Source organism: Ranitomeya variabilis, chromosome 4, assembly GCF_051348905.1.
Source record: "Ranitomeya variabilis isolate aRanVar5 chromosome 4, aRanVar5.hap1, whole genome shotgun sequence".
In the NCBI taxonomy this organism is placed as follows: domain Eukaryota; kingdom Metazoa; phylum Chordata; class Amphibia; order Anura; family Dendrobatidae; genus Ranitomeya; species Ranitomeya variabilis.
Window position 1 is genome coordinate 79376840 of NC_135235.1, and position 21188 is coordinate 79398027.

At 43.0% G+C, this 21188-nt stretch overlaps 1 protein-coding gene across 2 annotated transcripts in view; it reads right to left on the reverse strand.

Annotated features, from left to right (window-relative positions):
- Positions 1 to 12615: 12615 nt before the first annotated feature.
- Positions 12616 to 21188, reverse strand: part of CDK1 (cyclin dependent kinase 1) — a 50935-nt gene continuing 42362 nt past the window's right edge. For both annotated transcript variants that reach the window (XM_077258792.1, XM_077258793.1), the window contains exons 7-8: positions 17645 to 17786; positions 12616 to 13387 (exon numbers count right to left, since the gene is read on the reverse strand). In XM_077258792.1, coding sequence (XP_077114907.1) covers positions 13274 to 13387; positions 17645 to 17786 — 256 coding nt within the window. In that variant the 3' untranslated portion in view covers positions 12616 to 13273. The remainder of the gene's footprint in view (positions 13388 to 17644; positions 17787 to 21188) is intronic.

Below are 21188 nucleotides of genomic sequence, written 5' to 3' on the forward strand. Positions count from 1 at the left end.
AAAATGTAAACCGTAGAGGGAGAGGGGAGCTCCAGAAGACAGTGGAACAGATACTAAAGCTCTTCACAGAAGCCAGTTTCTCCAGGCCTTAGTAGAAAAAGTTCTGAAAGAATCTAAACTAAAACAAAGAACAGGTTCTTGCTATTGTAACTGACAATGCTGCAAACATAAGTACAATTAACTGGTGAATGAGAAAAATGAAGGTGAACAGCAGCTAGAAGAAAACTTCAGATTCAGTATGTTTGAGATGGAAGGCAACAGTTCTCTAACATGTGTTTCTCACTAAATTAGAATATCATCAAAAAGTTAATTTATTTCAGTTCTTCAATACAAATAGTGAAACTCATAAATTATATAGAGTCATTACAGAAAGAGCGATATATTTCAAGTGTTTATTTCTGTTAATGTTGATGATTATGGCTTACAGCCAATGAAAACCCAAAAGTCATTATCTCAGTAAATTAGAATAATCAACAAAAACACCTGCAAAGGCTTCCTAAGTGTTTAAAAAGGGCCCCTTAGTCTGTTTCAGTAGGCTCCACAATCATGGGGAAGACTGCTGGCTTGACAGTTGTCCAGAAGGCAGTCATTGACACACTCCACAAGGAGGGTAAGCCACAAAAGGTCATTGATAAATAAGCTGGCTGTTCACAGAGTACTGTGTCCAAGTATATTAATGGAAAGTTGAGTGGAAGGAGAAAGTGTGGTAGAGAAAGGTGCACAAGCAACCGGGATAACTGCAGCCTTGAAAGGATTGTTAAGACTAGGCCATTCAAAAATTTGGGAGATTCACAAGGAGTGGACAGCTGCTGGAGTCATTGCTTCAAGAACCACCACACACAGACTTATCCAGGACATGGGCTACAAGTGTTACATTCCTTGTGTCAAGCCACTCATGACCAATAGACAATGCCAGCATTGTCTTACCTGGGCCAAAGACAAAAATAACTTGACTGTTATTCAGTGGTCCAGGGTGTTGTTTTCAGATGAAAGTAAGTTTTGCATTTCATTTGTAAATCAAGGTCACAGAGTCTGGAGGAAGTGGAGAGGCACACAATCCAAGCTGCTTGAGGTCTAGTGTGAAGTTTCCACAATCAGTGATGGTTTGGGTAGCCATGTCATCTGCTGCTGTAGGTCCACTGTGTTTTATCAAGACCAAAGTCAGCGCAGCTGTCTACCAGGAAATTTTAGAGCACTTCATGCTTCCCTCTGCCGACAAGCTTTTAGGAGATGGAAATTCAATTCTCCAGCAGGACTTGGCACCTGTCCACACTGCCCAAAGTACCAATACTTGGTTTAAAAACAACAGTATCACTGTGCTTGATTGGCCAGCAAACTCGCCTGACCTTAACCCCATAGAGAATCTATGAGGTATTGTTAAGAGGAAGAGGAGAGACACCGGACCCAACAATACAGGCTAGCTGAAGGCTGCTATCAAAGCATCCTGGGCTTCCATAACGCCTCAGCAGTGCCACAGGCTGATCGCCTCCATGCCACGCCACATTGATGCAGTAATTGATGCAAAAGGAGCCCCGACCTAGTATTGAGCGCATTTACTTAAACATACAGTTAGGTCTATATATATTTGGACAGAGACAACATTTTTCTTATTTTGGTTATAGACATTACCACAATGAATTTTAAACAAAACAATTCAGATGCAGTTGAAGTTCAGACTTTCAGCTTTCATTTGAGGGTATCCACATTAAAATTGGATGAAGGGTTTAGGAGTTTCAGCTCCTTAACATGTGCCACCCTGTTTTTAAAGGGACCAAAAGTAATTGGACAATTGACTCCAAGGCTATTTCATGGACAGGTGTGGGCAATCCCTTCGTTATGTCATTCTCAATTAAGCAGATAAAAGGTCTGGAGTTGATTTGAAGTGTGGTGCTTGCATTTGGAAGGTTTTGCTGTGAAGTAAACATGCGGTCAAAGGAGCTCTCCATGCAGGTGAAACAAGCCATCCTTAAGGTGCGAAAACAGAAAAAACCCATCCGAGAAATTGCTACAATATTAGGAGTGGCAAAATATACAGTTTGGTACATCCTGAGAAAGAAAGCACTGGTGAACTCATCAATGCAAAAAGACCTGGGCGCCCACAAAAGAAAACAGTGGTGGATGATCGCAGAATAATCTCCATGGTGAAGAGAAACCCCTTCACAACAGCCAACCAAGTGAACAACACTCTCCAGGAGGTCGGCGTATCAATATCCAAATCTACCATAAAGAGAAGACTGCATGAAAGTAAATACAGAGGGTTCACTGCACGGTGCAAGCCACTCATAAGCATCAAGAATAAAAAGGCTAGACTGGAATTTGCTAAAAACCATCTAAAAAAGCCAGCACAGTTCTGGAAGAACATTTTTTGGACAGATGAAACCAAGATCAACCTCTACCAGAATGATGGAAAGAGAAAAGTATGGCGAAGGCGTGGTACAGCTCATGATCCAAAGCATACCACATCATCTGTAAAACACGGCGGAGGCAGTGTGATGGCTTGGGCATGCATGGCTGCCAGTGGTACTGGGTCACTAGTGTTTATTGATGATGTGACACAGGACAAAAGCAGCCGAATGAATTCTGAGGTATTCAGAGCCATACTGTGTGCTCAGATCCAGCCAAATGCAGCCAAACTGATTGGTCATCGTTTCATACTACAGATGGACAATGACCCAAAACATGAAGCCAAAGAAACCCAGGAGTTTATTAAAGCAAAGAAGTGGAATATTCCTGAATGGCCAAGTCAGTCACCTGATCTCAACCCAATTGAGCATGCATTTCACTTGTTAAAGACTAAACTTCGGACAGAAAGGCCCACAAACAAACAGCAACTGAAAACCACTGCAGTGAAGGCCTGGCAGAGCATCAAAAAGGAGGAAACACAGCGTCTGGTGATGTCCATGAGTTCAAGACTTCAGGCAGTCATTGCCAACAAAGGGTTTTCAACCAAGCACTAAAAATAAACATTTTATTTAAAATTATTGAATCTGTCCAATTACTTTTGGTCCCTTTAAAAACAGGGTGGCACATGTTAAGGAGCTGAAACTCCTAAACCCTTCATCCAATTTTAATGTGGATACCCTTAAATGAAAGCTGAAAGTCTGAACTTCAACTGCATCTGAATTGTTTTGTTTAAAATTCATTGTGGTAATTGTCATGATCTCCATGGCCAGAGAACTAGCATAAGCCTCTATAGGAACAAGCTCTTGGAAGATGTAACTGTACTGACCATGAACTAAACCTACCGCATCATCTAGAAGTAGCCAGGTAGCATGTCCTACTTTTTATCCCTATATGCCCAGCGCCGGCCGGAGAACTAAATAATGCTAGCAGAGGGAAATATAAGACCTGACTCACCTCTAGAGAAATGCCCAAAAGGAGACAGAAGCCCCCCACATATATTGGCGGTGATATGAGATGAAACAACAAACGCAGCAGGAAAATAGTTTTAGCAAATTTGAGGTCCGCTTTCTAGATAGCAGAAGACAGAAAGCATACTTTCATGGTCAGTAGAAAACCCTAACAAAACACATCCAGAAATTACTTTAGGACTCTGGCATTAACTCATAATACCAGAGTGGCAATTCCTGATCAACAAGAGCTTTCCAGACACAGTAACGAAACTGCAGCTGTGAACTGGAACCAAAATACAAAAACAAAACATGGACGAATGTCCAACTTATCTAGTAGATGTCTGGGAGCAGGAACAAGCACAGAGAGGCTTCTGATAACATTGTTGACCGGCAAGCATCTAACAGAGAAGCCAGGTTATATAGCGACACCCAGATCTAATCAGAACAGGTGAACAGGGAAGATGATGTCACAAGTTCAATTCCACCAGTAGCCACCGGGGGAGCCCAGAATCCAAATTCACAACAGTACCCCCCCCTCAAGGAGGGGGCACCGAACCCTCACCAGAACCACCAGGGCGATCAGGATGGGCCCTATGAAAGGCACGAACCAGATCAGAGGCATGAACATCAGATGCAGTGACCCAAGAATTATCCTCCTGGCCGTATCCCTTCCACTTGACCAGATACTGGAGTCTCCGTCTGGAAACACGGGAGTCTAGGATTTTTTCCACAACGTACTCCAACTCACCCTCAACCAACACCGGAGCAGGAGGCTCAACGGAAGGCACAACCGGTGCCTCATACCTGCGCAATAACGACCGATGAAAAACGTTATGAATAGAAAAGGATGCAGGGAGGTCCAAACGGAAGGAAACAGGGTTAAGAATCTCCAATATTTTATACGGACCGATGAACCGAGGCTTAAACTTAGGAGATGAGACCCTCATAGGGACAAAACGAGAAGACAACCACACCAAATCTCCAACACAAAGCCGAGGACCAACACGACGGTGACGGTTGGCAAAAAGCTGAGTCTTCTCCTGGGACAACTTTAAATTGTCCATCACCTGCCCCCAGATATGATGCAATCTCTCCACCACCGCATCCACTCCAGGACAATCCGAGGATTCCATCTGACCGGAGGAAAATCGAGGATGGAACCCCGAATTACAGAAAAACGGGGAAACCAAGGTGGCAGAGCTGGCCCGATTATTGAGGGCGAACTCCGCCAATGGCAAAAAAGCAACCCAATCATCCTGGTCAGCAGACACAAAACACCTCAGATATGTCTCCAGGGTCTGATTAGTCCGCTCGGTCTGGCCATTAGTCTGAGGGTGAAAAGCAGACGAAAAAGACAAATCTATGCCCATCCTAGCACAAAATGCCCGCCAAAATCTAGACACAAATTGGGTTCCTCTGTCAGAAACGATATTCTCAGGAATACCATGCAAACGAACAACATTTTGAAAAAACAGGGGCACCAACTCGGAAGAAGAAGGCAATTTGGGCAGGGGAACCAAATGAACCATCTTAGAAAAACGGTCACACACCACCCAGATGACAGACATCTTCTGAGAACCAGGCAGATCTGAAATAAAATCCATCGAGATGTGTGTCCAAGGCCTCTTAGGAATAGGCAAGGGCAACAATAATCCACTAGCCCGAGAACAACAAGGCTTGGCCCGAGCACAAACGTCACAAGACTGCACAAAGCCTCGCACATCTCGTGACAGGGAAGGCCACCAGAAGGATCTTGCCACCAAATCCCTGGTACCAAAAATTCCAGGATGACCTGCCAACGCAGAAGAATGCACCTCAGAGATGACTTTACTGGTCCAATCATCAGGAACAAACAGCCTATCAGGCGGACAACGATCCGGTCTATCCGCCTGAAACTCCTGCAAGGCCCGCCGCAGGTCTGGAGAAACAGCTGACAAGATAACTCCCTCCTTAAGAATACCTGTGGGGTCAGAGTTGCCAGGTGAATCAGGCTCAAAACTCCTAGAAAGGGCATCCGCCTTAACATTCTTAGAACCTGGTAGGTACGATACCACAAAATTAAACCGAGAAAAAAATAATGACCAGCGCGCCTGTCTAGGATTCAGGCGCCTGGCGGTCTCAAGATAAATCAAATTTTTGTGGTCAGTCAATACCACCACCTGATGTCTGGCCCCCTCAAGCCAATGGCGCCACTCCTCAAACGCCCACTTCATGGCCAAAAGCTCCCGATTCCCAACATCATAATTCCGCTCAGCGGGCGAAAATTTACGGGAAAAGAAGGCACAAGGCCTCATCACGGCGCAGTCAGAACTTTTCTGCGACAACACTGCCCCAGCTCCGATCTCAGAAGCGTCGACCTCAACCTGAAAAGGAAGAGTCACATCAGGCTGACGCAACACAGGGGCAGAAGAAAAACGGCGCTTAAGCTCCTGAAAGGCCTCCACAGCATCAGGGGACCAATTAGCAACATCAGCACCCTGTCTAGTCAAATCGGTCAATGGCTTAACGACATCCGAAAAACCAGAAATAAATCGACGATAAAAGTTGGCAAAGCCCAAAAATTTCTGAAGACTTTTAAGAGAAGAGGGCTGCGTCCAATCACAAATAGCTTGAACCTTGACAGGATCCATCTCAATGGAAGAGGGAGAAAAAATATATCCCAAAAAGGAAATTCTCTGAACCCCAAAAACGCACTTAGAACCCTTGACACACAGAGAATTAGACCGCAAAACCTGAAAAACCCTCTTAACTTGCCGGACATGAGAGTCCCAGTCATCCGAAAAAATCAGAATATCATCCAGATACACTATCATAAATTTATCCAAAAAATCGCGGAAAATATCATGCATAAAGGACTGGAAGACTGAAGGGGCATTAGAAAGACCAAAAGGCATCACCAAATACTCAAAGTGGCCCTCGGGCGTATTAAATGCGGTTTTCCACTCATCCCCCTGCCTGATCCGCACCAAATTATACGCCCCACGGAGATCAATCTTAGAGAACCACTTGGCCCCCTTTATGCGAGCAAACAAATCAGTCAGCAACGGCAATGGGTATTGATATTTAACCGTGATTTTATTCAAAAGCCGATAATCAATACATGGTCTCAAAGAGCCGTCTTTTTTTGACACAAAGAAAAAACCGGCTCCTAAGGGAGATGACGATGGACGAATATGTCCCTTTTCCAAGGACTCCTTTATATATTCTCGCATAGCAGTATGTTCAGGCACAGACAGATTAAATAAACGACCCTTTGGGTATTTACTACCCGGAATTAAATCTATAGCACAATCGCACTCACGGTGCGGAGGTAGTGAACCCAGCTTGGGTTCTTCAAAGACGTCACGATAATCAGACAGGAACTCAGGGATTTCAGAGGGAATAGATGATGAAATGGACACCAAAGGTACGTCCCCATGAGTCCCCTTACATCCCCAGCTCAACACAGACATAGCTCTCCAGTCAAGGACTGGGTTGTGAGACTGCAGCCATGGCAATCCCAGCACCAAATCCTCATGTAGATTATACAGCACTAGAAAACGAATAGTCTCCTGGTGATCCGGATTAATACACATAGTCACTTGTGTCCAGTATTGTGGTTTATTATTAGCCAATGGGGTGGAGTCAATCCCCTTCAGAGGAATAAGAGTTTCCAAAGGCTCTAAATCATACCCACAACGATTGGCAAAGGACCAATCCATAAGACTCAAAGCGGCGCCAGAGTTGATATAGGCGTCAGTAGTAATAGATGACAAAGAGCAAATCAGGGTCACAGACAAAATAAATTTAGACTGTAAAGTGCCAATGGAAACGGATTTATCAAGCTTTTTAGTACGCTTAGAGCACGCTGATATAACATGAGTAGAATCCCCACAATAGAAACACAACCCATTTTTCCGTCTAAAATTCTGCCGCTCGCTTCTGGACAGAATTCTATCACACTGCATGCTTTCTGGCGTCTTCTCAGTGGACACCGCCAGATGGTGCACAGGTTTGCGCTCCCGCAGACGCCTATCGATCTGAATGGCCATTGTCATGGACTCATTCAGACCCGCAGGCACAGGGAACCCCACCATAACATCCTTAATGGCATCAGAGAGACCCTCTCTGAAAGTAGCCGCCAAGGCACACTCATTCCACTGAGTAAGCACAGACCATTTACGGAATCTTTGGCAGTAAATTTCAGCTTCATCTTGCCCCTGCGATAGGGACATCAAAGTTTTTTCTGCCTGAAGTTCCAAATGAGGTTCCTCATACAGCAAGCCCAAGGCCAAAAAAAACGCATCCACATTGCGCAACGCAGGATCCCCTGGTGCCAATGCAAAAGCCCAGTCTTGAGGGTCGCCGCGGAGCAAGGAAATCACAATCCCAACCTGCTGTGCAGAGTCTCCAGCAGAACGAGATTTCAGGGACAAAAATAGCTTACAATTATTTCTAAAATTCTGAAAGCTAGATCTATTCCCTGAGAAGAATTCCGGCAAAGGAATTCTCGGCTCAGATACCGGAGCATGAATAATAAAATCTTGCAAATTTTGTACTTTCGTGGTGAGATTATTCAAACCTGCAGTTACACTCTGAAGATCCATTATTAACAGGTGAACACAAAGCCATTCAAAGATTATAAGGAGAGAGAAAAAAAAGAAAGACTGCAGCATAGACAGACTGGCAAGTGATCCAATTAAGAGCACAGAGGAAAAAAAAAAAAAAAAAAAAAAACTCTCAGCAGACTTCTTATTTCTCTCCTTTCTCAGCCAAGGATTTTAACCCTTTAGTGGGCCGGTCAAACTGTCATGATCTCCATGGCCAGAGAACTAGCATAAGCCTCTATAGGAACAAGCTCTTGGAAGATGTAACTGTACTGACCATGAACTAAACCTACCGCATCATCTAGAAGTAGCCAGGTAGCATGTCCTACTTTTTATCCCTATATGCCCAGCGCCGGCCGGAGAACTAAATAATGCTAGCAGAGGGAAATATAAGACCTGACTCACCTCTAGAGAAATGCCCAAAAGGAGACAGAAGCCCCCCACATATATTGGCGGTGATATGAGATGAAACAACAAACGCAGCAGGAAAATAGTTTTAGCAAATTTGAGGTCCGCTTTCTAGATAGCAGAAGACAGAAAGCATACTTTCATGGTCAGTAGAAAACCCTAACAAAACACATCCAGAAATTACTTTAGGACTCTGGCATTAACTCATAATACCAGAGTGGCAATTCCTGATCAACAAGAGCTTTCCAGACACAGTAACGAAACTGCAGCTGTGAACTGGAACCAAAATACAAAAACAAAACATGGACGAATGTCCAACTTATCTAGTAGATGTCTGGGAGCAGGAACAAGCACAGAGAGGCTTCTGATAACATTGTTGACCGGCAAGCATCTAACAGAGAAGCCAGGTTATATAGCGACACCCAGATCTAATCAGAACAGGTGAACAGGGAAGATGATGTCACAAGTTCAATTCCACCAGTAGCCACCGGGGGAGCCCAGAATCCAAATTCACAACAGGTAATGTCTATAACCAAAATAAGAAAAATGTTGTCTCTGTCCAAATATATATGGACCTAACTGTACATTTCAGTAGCACATTTTGGAATTTAAAATCATTTTTCAAGTTGGTGTTATAAAGTATTCTAATTTACTGAGATAATGACTTTTGGGTTTTCAGCTCTCACGGTCATTAGTGGCAGCAGGTGTAGTTTGATGGGAGTAGTAGTCCCATCAGCTGCCACCTGCTCCCTGTTTTAGCAGTTGAATACAACTTTCATACATTTTTCTGGAGATAACGTAACAACCTTGTTGTGAGGAGCCAGTTCTCTAATAGTATACACTCTGCAATGACGTCATTATTTTAGATGGAGAGAAGATGCAGAGCTATAGCTTCTGAAGAGGTTTGCTTTATAACATTTTGTAGAAGCAATAGCGGTTTACGAACAAGTCCTAAAAAAAATGAAGGGATGCAAGTTTTTGATGACAATGTGTCCAGCCTCGCTGTGACCTGAATATCCAAATAGTTGTCATAGACCTCCTGTCGTTACTAGTAATTTCAGAACGATCCAACCCCCTAGCTTATCTTTTCATCTACACTTTTACTGCTGCAATCTTGTCGCTTTGAAAAACTTTGCTTTAATCCATAAGCAAATTAGTTTTAGGTGCTATGGAAGTATTAAAGCACCACTAGCGGGTTTTTTTTTTTTTTTTTACCACTGGAGCGGTGCTTAAATTACAAGTCCCCTGCCCCATCTGATACTACCCTTCCAGCATTTTTCATCTGTTTTTACCATCGCTCCCATCAATCTCCTACAGTTGTTGACCTGCCGGCTGCTCCAATGTCACATTGATTAGTAACCTCTGTATCTCAGACTTGCATTGAGAGCTTGTGATGGCGGCGGAGGGTAAGTGTTGTGAATTAGACTTTTTGGCTCCCTCTTGTGGTTCTAGTGATATGACTCTGGGATTGTCTTTCCTCAGTTTGGCACCCACCTGGGTCGTTAGTTCAGGGGTGTTGCTATATAAACTTCCTGGATCCTTAGTCCAGTGCCTGGCATCGTTGTAATCAGATCCTTTCTGTTTGCTCCTGTCTGCTGGTCCTGGTTCATGCAAAATTAAGCTAAGTCCGGCTTCTTTGTTTTTTGGTTATTTGCTTTGCTTTTATTTTTGTCCAGCTTGTACTAAATGTGATTCCTGACTTTGCTGGAAGCTCTAGGGGGCTGGTGTTCTCCCCCCGGGCCGTTGGACGGTTCGGGGGTTCTTGAATATCCAGCGTGGATATTTTGATAGGGTTTTTGCTGACCATATAAGTCATCTAGGCACGTTCCCCGGCTGCTGCTATTTGTGGTGCTAGGATTAGATATATGGTCAGCTCAGTTACCACTGCCCTATGAGCTGTTTTTTTGTGTTTGCAGACTTAGTAATTATTTCTGAGACCCTCTGCCATTGGGGTCATAACAGGTACCGTAAGTATACAACCGGAGGCAAGAGTACTTACGTTTAATGCACCACTCCAGTGGTGATAAACAAAACACTGGAGTTGTGCTTTAAAGCACATAGCAAGCCCCTCCCCTGTCTATGTAGTCATTCCTGGGAGCTGGGAGAATAGGGCCAAGGAGGCAGAGAACTTGCCTCATTTACATATACATTTTGCCAATATTTCTCAATTAACCTAAATGTATAGCACTTCCCCACAAAAATTAATTCAATAACCAAAGAAGAAGAAAAAAAAAAAAGGATTGTGTAGGGGATGAGATATATCACACGAATAATTTAGAATGTTAAGAGACACCTTAAAACAAAAACTATATGATACATACATGTAGTCATGTGTGTGGTAGGTGAGCTCATAATGAAAATTTCAAATACATACGTCCAAAAAAAAAAGTACAATCGCATGTGATCAAAAAAGTATGATCTATAGTAGTAAGTAAAAAAAGTGCCTGTACGCAGTGAATCATGCCAATTAATGAGCAGTAAGGGAAATGCACCACCGAATTACCATATCATAGTCAAATAATAGAACATATACAGTGCTCAGCATAAATAAGTACACCCCCTTTGAAAATAAGATTTTAATCACTAGCTCAATGAAAAAAAACAATTTCCCAAATTCTGGCAAGACTGCTTAAAACTGAAGATTTAGTAATGACTTATATTATAAACCTTACTTTCATGTTTAGAGTTAAAAAACTGTTTTATGAAATGCAAATTCATTGATGCAGAAATAAACACATCCCACATCTACTATTTCATATGACCTGTCATTTTTTTTTTATTTTTTTTTTTAAGGACAGCACCAAGCCTTCTAGGCATGGCATGAACAAGTTGGCGACATATTGCAACATCCACCTTTTTCCATTCAAGGAACTCTTAGCGCCTGGATGCAGAGTGAAGTTCAACTTTTCTCTTCAGAATTCCCCATCGGTGTTCATCTAGGTTCAGATCAAGAGACATTTGGCCACTGAATCACATTTACCCTGTCCTCCTTCAGAAACACAACATTGGCCCTTGATGTGTGTTTTGGATCATTGTCTAGTAAGGGCACCAAATGATGGCAGCATCTTCTCTTTCAATACAGAGCAGTACATCTGTGGATTCATGAAAGCAATGAAACAGCTTCTCAACACCAGCAGCATTTATTCAGCCCCCCATTAGGACACTGCCACCACCAATATATTTCAATGTAGGCACCATACATTTTTCTTTGCGCTCCTCACCTATGCAATGCCAGCTTCACAGCAATGTGTTACCAAAACAAATTTACTTTGGTCTCATCACTCCAGATTAGAGAGTCTTCATATTTTTCAGCATGACAGGTTTTTGTTTTGCATGGGCTCTAGGAGGTACTTCCTTCATGGATGACACCCATGCATATTCATCCCTCTGCAGCAGAGGTGTCAAACTGCATTCCTCGAGGGCCGCCAACAGGTCATGTTTTCAGGATTTCCTTAGCATTCCACAAGGTGCTGGAATCATTCTGTGCAGGTGATTAAATTATCACCTGTGCAATACAAGGAAATCCTGAAAACATGACCTGTTGGCGGCCCTCGAGGAATGCAGTTTGACACCTCTGCTCTGCAGTGTACAATAAATTGTGTCAAGGAAACTCTTAAACTTCTACTTTGTCAACTTGAACGTTGATTTTTTTTTTTCAATCATTCTCATCAGAAGATGCCCCTATTTAAGTATTAATGTCTGTGGCCAGCCTGGGCACCTGGGAGATGGCTGCAGTTTAGTCAGAATACAATTTAACAAATAATTAAAGCTTTGTTGATCTTTTTGTAGCCTTCACCTTTCTTGCATAAAAGTAGTAATTTTCTTTGTTTGGCCTTGTGACATTTATCTTCCATGTGGTGCCATTGTTGATATCATGAAATGGGAAGGGTTCTGTTAAGTAACACCATTTATGATTAACTGTCTGCTGGATACCTGCCTAATGAATTAGTTACCGGTGGTTGAATCCTTGTTAATTAGAATTCTGTAGTCCAAACTTTAGCTGTGCTCCTAAGCCTTTCATTGAGGTGTACTCCTATTTGCCACATGGTCTTGAATAAATGTGTTAGTGTCATTGTAAAAGGTAATATCCCTGAGTATTTTGTAGTAATGTATCCCATAGAAAATGTTGATTCTGAAAGGAAACCAAGTGTTTTCTGACAAATCTGTAGGGGTGTAGGCATTCATGCCGAGCACTGTACATTCCATCACCTGACAAGTTAGAAATATATTCCTTTCTACAAGAATTGAAGAATACAGCAGTAAAAAGCTAATGTCAAAAACATTTATACAGCACAGATTGACAGCATACATAAAGGAGATGTATAAGTACAAAGGGATCAGAAAAGGACACCAGAGAACAGAGTGCATGATCCAATTTAGTCTGTTTTTGTGAGGCAATAGTTTAAACTAAAAGAAATAATTTAATTACAAAATTAAACTTTGCAAGCTTCACACACACCCAATAAACTGGAGAGGGGGGAAAAAAAAGCACCAGAGTTATTTCTGAAAACAAAATTCTAGATTTTTTTTTTAAACTACCAAGTGTTTCACTTTCTGGATTGAGTTTAATATAGGCAATACATCCCCTTTAGTGGTCACCACATAGGACAACAACTTGCCTTTGGTTTCCATACTTCGAGAACAAATTCACCACCAGCGACATGATTTAAGCAGCATGTCTTGATTAAATCTTTGATGGTTTGTGAATATAGATCTTTATTTTAGTCTTTGCTGTGATTTCCTCTACTGTATTTGTACACAGCACACGGCAATATTTACATGTAAATACATTACCTGCAAAGTCTGCAGGAAAAAAAAAAATTTGACAAAAAACAACAGATATACACAAGTAGTAAAAAAAAAAAAAAAACAAGAGGCGACCATTCATAGAATTAAGTAGTTAGGACCCAGCATGGGTGTCAGGATTTAACTTTTAATTTGATTGGCTGGAAGATTTGACTTGTCCAAGTCATCGAAGTATGGATGAAGCAGGGCCTTCCTGGCAGAAATTCTCTTTGCAGGGTCATAGACCAGCATTTTCTGTTAATGAGAGGACACAAAATATTAAAGTTACTTATACTTATTTTCCTGTGGTGAAAATATTTCCAGAGTATGTACAAGTTGTGCTCCAGAACAGAGACAGTCAAAAGGGTTGGTGCCCTCTGTGTTATACAGTCTGTTACTGACTGTAGCAATCATTAATTGTAACAGTTTACCCTATCATAAGCCACAGAATCACAATCATAGCATCCAAGTGGTTAGAGATGGGTGGCAGGAAGAGCACGTTTCCTAATTGCCCCCCTTTGGTACAATGGCAATCAGGGTCTTCCCAAGACTACCTCTTGGTGATATCCTTTTCCCGACATACCGAGTTACATTTCGGCACTTTTGTTTATTCCCTCCCCTTCTTCCAAAAGCCATGACTTATTCATCCACTCACAACCATGAAGACTTTTTTGTAGGCAGAGTTGCATTTTTTCTTTATACAAAAAAAAAAATGCACTCTATCATCTATTCATATATGAAATATGAATAGCAATACGGCTTTGGAATATTAGGAAAAAAATTTGAGACTCTTAGCATAAAATCTGGCCAAATTATATCTGCCCATCAACCATCGTCAAGGTGGTCTCAAAAACTGATGGGTACCTACATGTGTGAACACCTCTTAGGCTTATGGCCGGCGTCACACTGGCGAGTTTTACGGACGTAAGAGCGCAGAAACTACGTCCGTAAAACTCGCATTACATACGGCACAATTATTCTCAATGGGGCTGCTCCTATCAGCCGTATATTACGGTTCAGTATTATACGGCTTTCTACGGCCGTACAAAATCGCAGCATGCTGCGTTTGTCAGCGTATTGCGCAAATAATACGCCAATGAAAGTCTATGGGGGCGAGAAAAATACGGATTCCACACGGACCAGCAGTGTGACCTGCAAGAAATACGCAGCGGTGTTAGTGAAAAGTCGGTAATTCAATTGCCGGCTTTTTCCTTCTCCTTCACAAACCCGACATGATATGAGACATGGTTTACATACAGTAAACCATCTCATATCCCCATTTTTTTTGCATATTCCACACTACTAATGTTAGTAGTGTGTATGTGCAAAATTTGTGCGCTGTAGCTGCTAAAATAAAGGGTTAAATGGCGGAAAAAAATTGGCGTGGGCTCCCGCGCAATTTTCTCCGCCAGAGTGGTAAAGCCAGTGACTGAGGGCAGATATTAATTAATAGCCAGGAGAGGGTCCATGGTTATTGGCCCCCCCGTGGCTAAAAACATCTGCCCCCAGCCACCCCAGAAAAGGCACATCTGGAAGATGCGCCTATTCTGGCACTTGGCCACTCTCTTCCCACTCCCTGTAGCGGTGGGATATGGGGTAATGAAGGGTTAATGCCACCTTGCTATTGGAAGGTGACATTAAGCCAGATTAATAATGGAGAGGCGTCAATTATGACACCTATCCATTATTAATCCAATTGTAGGAAAGGGTTAAAAAACACACACATGATTAAAAAGGATTTTAATGAAATAAACACAGCGGTTGTTGTAATAATTTATTGTTCTCTCAATCCATCAGGAACACCCTCGCTTGGCAAAATAATAAACGCACAAGATACATACCTTCTGATGTCAGATCACGTCCAACGAGGTAATCCATCTGAAGGGGTTAACTAATATTACAGGCACGAGCTGCGATAAACCACTCGCTGGTGCCTGTAATCCCCGGGTGCTGAAAGGAAAGCAGGATCTGTACTTACATTGAGTCGCGTGGTGAGGCGCCCTCTGGTGGATATTCTCATGAACTGCAGCCTGGGAACTTTTTCCCACGCTCCAGGTCATATGAGGACATCCACCAGGGGGCGCATCACCGCGACTGAAGGAAATGTAGGTCATTGACCTACATTTCATTCATTCGCCGGGGATTACAGGCACGGAGCACAGCTGCATTTAGCAGGGCTCCTGCCTGTAATATTAGTTAACCCCTTCAGATGGATTACATCGTGGGACGAGACGGTTCACCAGAAGATATGTATCTTGTGCGTTTATTATTTTTCCAAGCGAGGGTGTTCCTGATGGATTGAGAGAACAATAAATTATTACAACAACCGCTGTGTTTATTTCATTAAAATACTTTTAAATCATGTGTGTGTGTTTTTTAACCCTTTCCAACAATTGGATTAATAATGGATAGGTGTCATAATTGACGCCTCTCCATTATTAATCTGGCTTAATGTCACCTTCCAATAGCAAGGTGGCATTAACCCTTCATTACCCCATATCCCACCGCTACAGGGAGTGGGAAGAGAGTGGCCAAGTGCCAGAATAGGCGCATCTTCCAGATGTGCCTTTTCTGGGGTGGCTGGGGGCAGATGTTTTTAGCCACGGGGGGGCCAATAACCATGGACCCTCTCCTGGCTATTAATATCTGCCCTCAGTCACTGGCTTTACCACTCTGGCGGAGAAAATTGCGCGGGAGCCCACGCCAATTTTTTCCGCCATTTAACCCTTTATTTCAGCAGCTACAGCGCTGAAATTTTGCACATACACACTACTAACATTAGTAGTGTGGAATATGCAAAAAAAATGGGGATATGAGATGGTTTACTGTATGTAAACCATGTCTCATATCATGTCGGGTTTGTGCAGGAGAAATGAGAAGCCGGCAATTGAATTACCGGCTTTTAACACATATCGCGCTGAATGAAATCTAAATACAGAATATATATATATATATATATATATATATATATATATATATATACACACACACACTGTATATATGTTTTCCCGAACATTTGAGCACATAAATCCATTAGATGTCGGTTTTGCAAGCCTGCGCGAAAATCTCGCAGTACGGATGCCATACGGATTACATACGGAGGATGCCATGCGCAAAATACGCTGACACACCCTGACTACGGATCAATATTTTGGGAACATTTCTCCGTATTACGGCCGTAGTACGGACGTATAATACGTGGCGTATTGTCTTACGCCCAGTGTGAGGCCGGCCTATGTCTGAATTCCTTGGTGAACGTGCACATTTGTCAGCAATGCCTGCATTTATGGGTAAGTAGGAACCTGCTATTAAAACCAAAATCACCACATATTGAAGGGCGGAGTGCTCAGTCAGTAAGCCAACATACAAATGACAAAGACCTGACTGTCTCATCCAGGTATCATAAGATGGGATTTTGTGATTAAGGTAAAGTGCAAAGAAATCCATGTCAGGGGTGCATTAGCAAAATCAGAGCTGGTTGAAGACCACTGAAGTGATTCTACTGTCCTGGGTGCAGAGTTGCTTGGCTGAGAGTTTGCAGCCCAGTTTTCCAGCCAACCACAAAAGGGCTATTAGGACTAGAACAGAAAAACTGAATCAAATTTATAAGGACTCCACCGACTTGTTTCAAAGAGAGAATGAAATGTTGCAGGTATTGAGTGAAGGGAATTGCCTTGAAGACAGACCATCATGCAAAAAAAACACCTCCGATGCAGCTCAAGTTCAACAAACAAAACACTCCAGTTGAAAGAAGGGAGAACTTGATTAATGATAGGAAAAACCAAACCACACAGGTGTGCCTAAAAATTGCAAGAGATGGAATGGTATCAGACATAATTTATGTTGATTGATGATCCAAATTAAGGGCTCCAAGGAGTCCAAAAAAATTTGGAGACTGGACAGATAGTCCTCTCTGGACGTGGCTTTCACCAAAAGATTGTCCAGATACTGGATAATTTTTACCCCTCTGTCACGGTTGACCATGTTGAGGGCCTTCACTAATCTAAAAATAAGTGCAATATACTGGAAGAGAAGCCAAGAAATTGCTGGTAGCACTCAGCAATGGGAATGGGAAGATGAGCATTAAGTATGGCAAAATAAATTCTTCTCTTCTGTAGTGACAGGACTCCATGCAAAATATTTAGAAAGGGACACAAATTTGATCTTGTAACCTAGAGATAACTTGGTCAGGAAGGGGCTGTCACTTAGGTTATCCTGACAAATCTTTTGGAAAAGAACATCCCAGCCATTCATTATCCCGTCTTGGCCCTTTCCAAAGAGCCCTTCCCCTGCAAAAGAGCCAGTAAGGGACTTCTTGGATGCTGTATTGCAATCCAAAGTCTGCAAGTGGTAATCGCTCGAGAACAGGGAGGATTTTTAAATTTTAAAAAAATTAAGTGAAAGAAATTGCTTGTATTTCGGCTTAATAAGCAATTTGAGAACCACAGGAGAAAAAGAAAAAATGTCACCACTAAAATACATAGACTATAGAGCTCTACTTTTAGTACATACCGATAGCAAGTCAAGGCCATCTTTATCAATGTTCTTCACATTAGAACCAAGGTTGCCACCTTTCCATTTTGGAAATGTATTCTTGTAATCTTGCAAAGATTCCACTTCTGGCCATACTTCATTATTCGGTGTTCCCAGAGCTCTGTATACATTTAAAAAAGAAAATCTGGAAAGTTAGATTATGTGCGACTACCATCAATGCCCAAGGTTCCCTTCACATTGCATTCTTGCCCACATTCATCAGCATCCCATGCTAAACAGTTTTCAGCATATGTGCCAATGAGGCCATAGACTAAATGGTACAGACTCTGCATCATTTTCGGGAATATACGCCTGAAAATGATGTACGTTGATTATCAGCACATGCGCCAAATCCCAATAAATGCTGGGAAGAGACAAGCCTTGATAGGAGCACTGAACAGGAGCAAGAAAGTGGAGCAAGAAAGCAATGTGAAGGGTATCTCAACTACTAAACTAATACAGTTTATTTTTATTTTGCTTTTAACCCCTTCGTGACTGGGCCAAATTTTTAAAATCTGAACAATGTCACTTTATGTGGTAACTCTGGAACGCCTCAAAATATCCCATTGATTCTGAGATTGCACATGATAAATTTATGCAGAAATTTTCTGCATTTATAAAAAAGCAATTATTGAACTTTAAATTATTATCCCTTTAATCTACATAGTTATACCACACAAACATTAATAAACAACATTTCCCTCATGTCTGCTTTATTTTTGCACCATTTGTAAAAGGTTTATTTTGTTAGGGTATGTTCCCACAGTCAGTAATCGGGAGCGCTTTGGACGCAGTACATGTCCGCTACGTCCAAAGCGCTGCTGGCTTTTGAACGCAGGCGATTCTGCATGTGTTCAGTGAACCATGTGGGTTCACCGCATCCTGTACATTGGACGGGTGAAATTTATCTTGCAGAAACTGAGCGTCTCCACAAGATAAATTGACATGCTGCGGTCTGGAGAGACACCCTGCATGTCTGTCTGTAGGGAAGCCGTGGGCATCGGTGAACGCATAGTGGACATCGGATTTCTTGAAATTCCATCCACTACACTAACACCTCGACACTGCGGGTTGGATGCTGCAGATGTACGCAGCGTCAAACCCACAGCGTTTACCGACATTGGGAACATACCCTTAGAATTTCAGAAGGTTTAAAAACGTAGGGGCAATTTTTCATTTTTTCAAGGAAACTTACATAATAGGTCCTTAAAAAAAAAGTGGTGCTTTTCAGGAATTAATGCAAAGTGACATGACCGGAATAAAGAAGTTGATTGTTACCACCTAAATGTCGCTAATTTCTGAGCAGCCCGCTATAGCTGGAAGACTTGCGCCGTTATTTGACCATGAATTGCCATCGCAAACATCACGGCCACACAATTAAGATCTCAGGTAGCCAATGCCATTAAAGAAGGAGCATCCACACTTAACCATCCAGATGCTGCAGTCATTGACGGCAGCATTTAAGGGGTTAAACAACTATAGTTGGTACCAACATGGATAGTGGCTGATGCAGCAAGTTGTCAGGTATAGTGGACAGCTGATAGCTGCTGGCTTGCCACCTGTCAGGGGATGCTATTCTCTTACATCTCTGGTCAGTAAAGAGATTTATCGGTGGTCACTAAGGGGTTAAAGACCTTAAAAGGAATTTAATCAGGACTTTATATTTTCCCTATAGAACTAAGCACTTATCGCCAGTGTGTCACCGACCATATGTTGATAGACCACTGCAGAGAGCCGGCTGTCAAACATGTCAGCAGTGACTCTTCTCTTCTGCTCTGATCTGTTGTAGAAGGTGCAGAATTGCTCAGCCGAGCTCCTGCGGTATTCTGGTCTGGCACAGTTCCTGCACAACCACCATGTTGTACCGGTAAGGCAATTTCCAGGAACTGCAAAGATATTAGGACTAGGGATGAGTGGACCCGGTGCATGTTTGGCTTTGGCAAAGCTAGCTGAAAGTTTGTTTCAGAACTGAACTTTACCCCAAAACCAAACCCAATAGAAGCCATGGGAGGCCCGAACTTCAGGGCATTAAAAAAAATGGCTGTAAATTAGTCATAGTAAGGGCTAAGGGGATGCAAAATACGCTAAATGGGGGTAAGAGCAGGACATGTGCCCTGCAAACAAATGTGGATAGGTCATGCAAACAGAATTAAAAAAAAATGATAATCTTGAACCAGAAGGCAGAGGTCCAAGCAGAGTGGGAAATAAATACTAATTTTCAACCCAAAAATTGAAAGCATCAAATAGAAGATGTGGCCGTGTTGCTGGTGGTGATGATGCAGCTGCTGCAGTGAGAGGGGGAATGGTCAAACTGCCTGCTATGCGCCCAAATAAAACACTACCTTCTGCTGCAAGAAGGCGACAGGTTATTCTGTGTAATTTCAAAGGCCCAAGTACCACTGGATGAATGGTGAGGCCAGAAAAAGTAGTGGTGGTTTTAGAGTGGTTGGCTGAGAGTCTGTTCAGGCCCTTTTGTCTTCCACCCGGTCCCCTGCTGAAAGTGCAGATTTGGCACCAGAGGCCCATGGGCATCAGTCTTCCATCTCACCCCTTTGAAAATCAGGCAAGCAGTCTGAGCCCCTAGCCATGCAGCACTCACTTCTGCTCTGACAACTGCTGGCTATGGTTCCATGAGCCATCCACCTGGCCCTGGCCAACAATTGAAAGATTAAGTGCACTGATGCTCAACAACTTGTTCTGTTAGGGTACTGTCACACAGTCACACTTTGGACGCTACGACGGCACGATCTGTGACGTCGCAGCGTCGTATGAGTATCGCTCCAGCGTCGTAGACTGCGGTCACACGGTGCAATCATGGCGCTGGAGCGATGCCGAAGTCCCCGGCTAACCAGGGTAAACATCGGGTTACTAAGCGCAGGGCCGCGCTTAGTAACCCGATGTTTACCCTGGTTACCAGCGTAAACGTAAAAAAAACAAACCGTACATACTTACATTCCGGTGTCTGTCCCCCGGCGTTCTGCTTCTCTCCACTGTGTAAGCAGCAGAGCCGGAAAGCACAGCGGTGACGTCACCGCTGTGCTCGCTTTCTGGCTGGCCGGCGCTCACAGTGCAGAGAAGCTGAGACGCCGGGGGCAGGGTGAAACATGTGGGGATTATTAGGAAAGTACAATTATGGAGGAAAGAAGGGAGGACCAGAGATTACATGGTGAGAAATTAGTTCAGAGATATATGGGAAACAGATTATGGACAGCTTTGTTACCAGCTTGAAGTAGATACTTTGTGGATATTTGAGAGAATGAAGGGATTTGCAGAGGGGAGAAGCGGAGGAGTAGTGAGGACAGGAGTGGATTAGTAGAGCAGCAGAGTAAAGGCCCCGTCTCACACAGCGACGCTGCAGCGATACAGACAACTATGCTGATCGCTGCAGCGTCGCTGTGTGGTCGCTGGGGAGCTGTCACACAGACAGCTCTCTCCAGCGACCAACGATCAGGGGAACGACTTCGGCATCGTTGAAACTGTCTTCAACGATGCCGAAGTCCCCCTGCAGCACCCGGGTAACCAG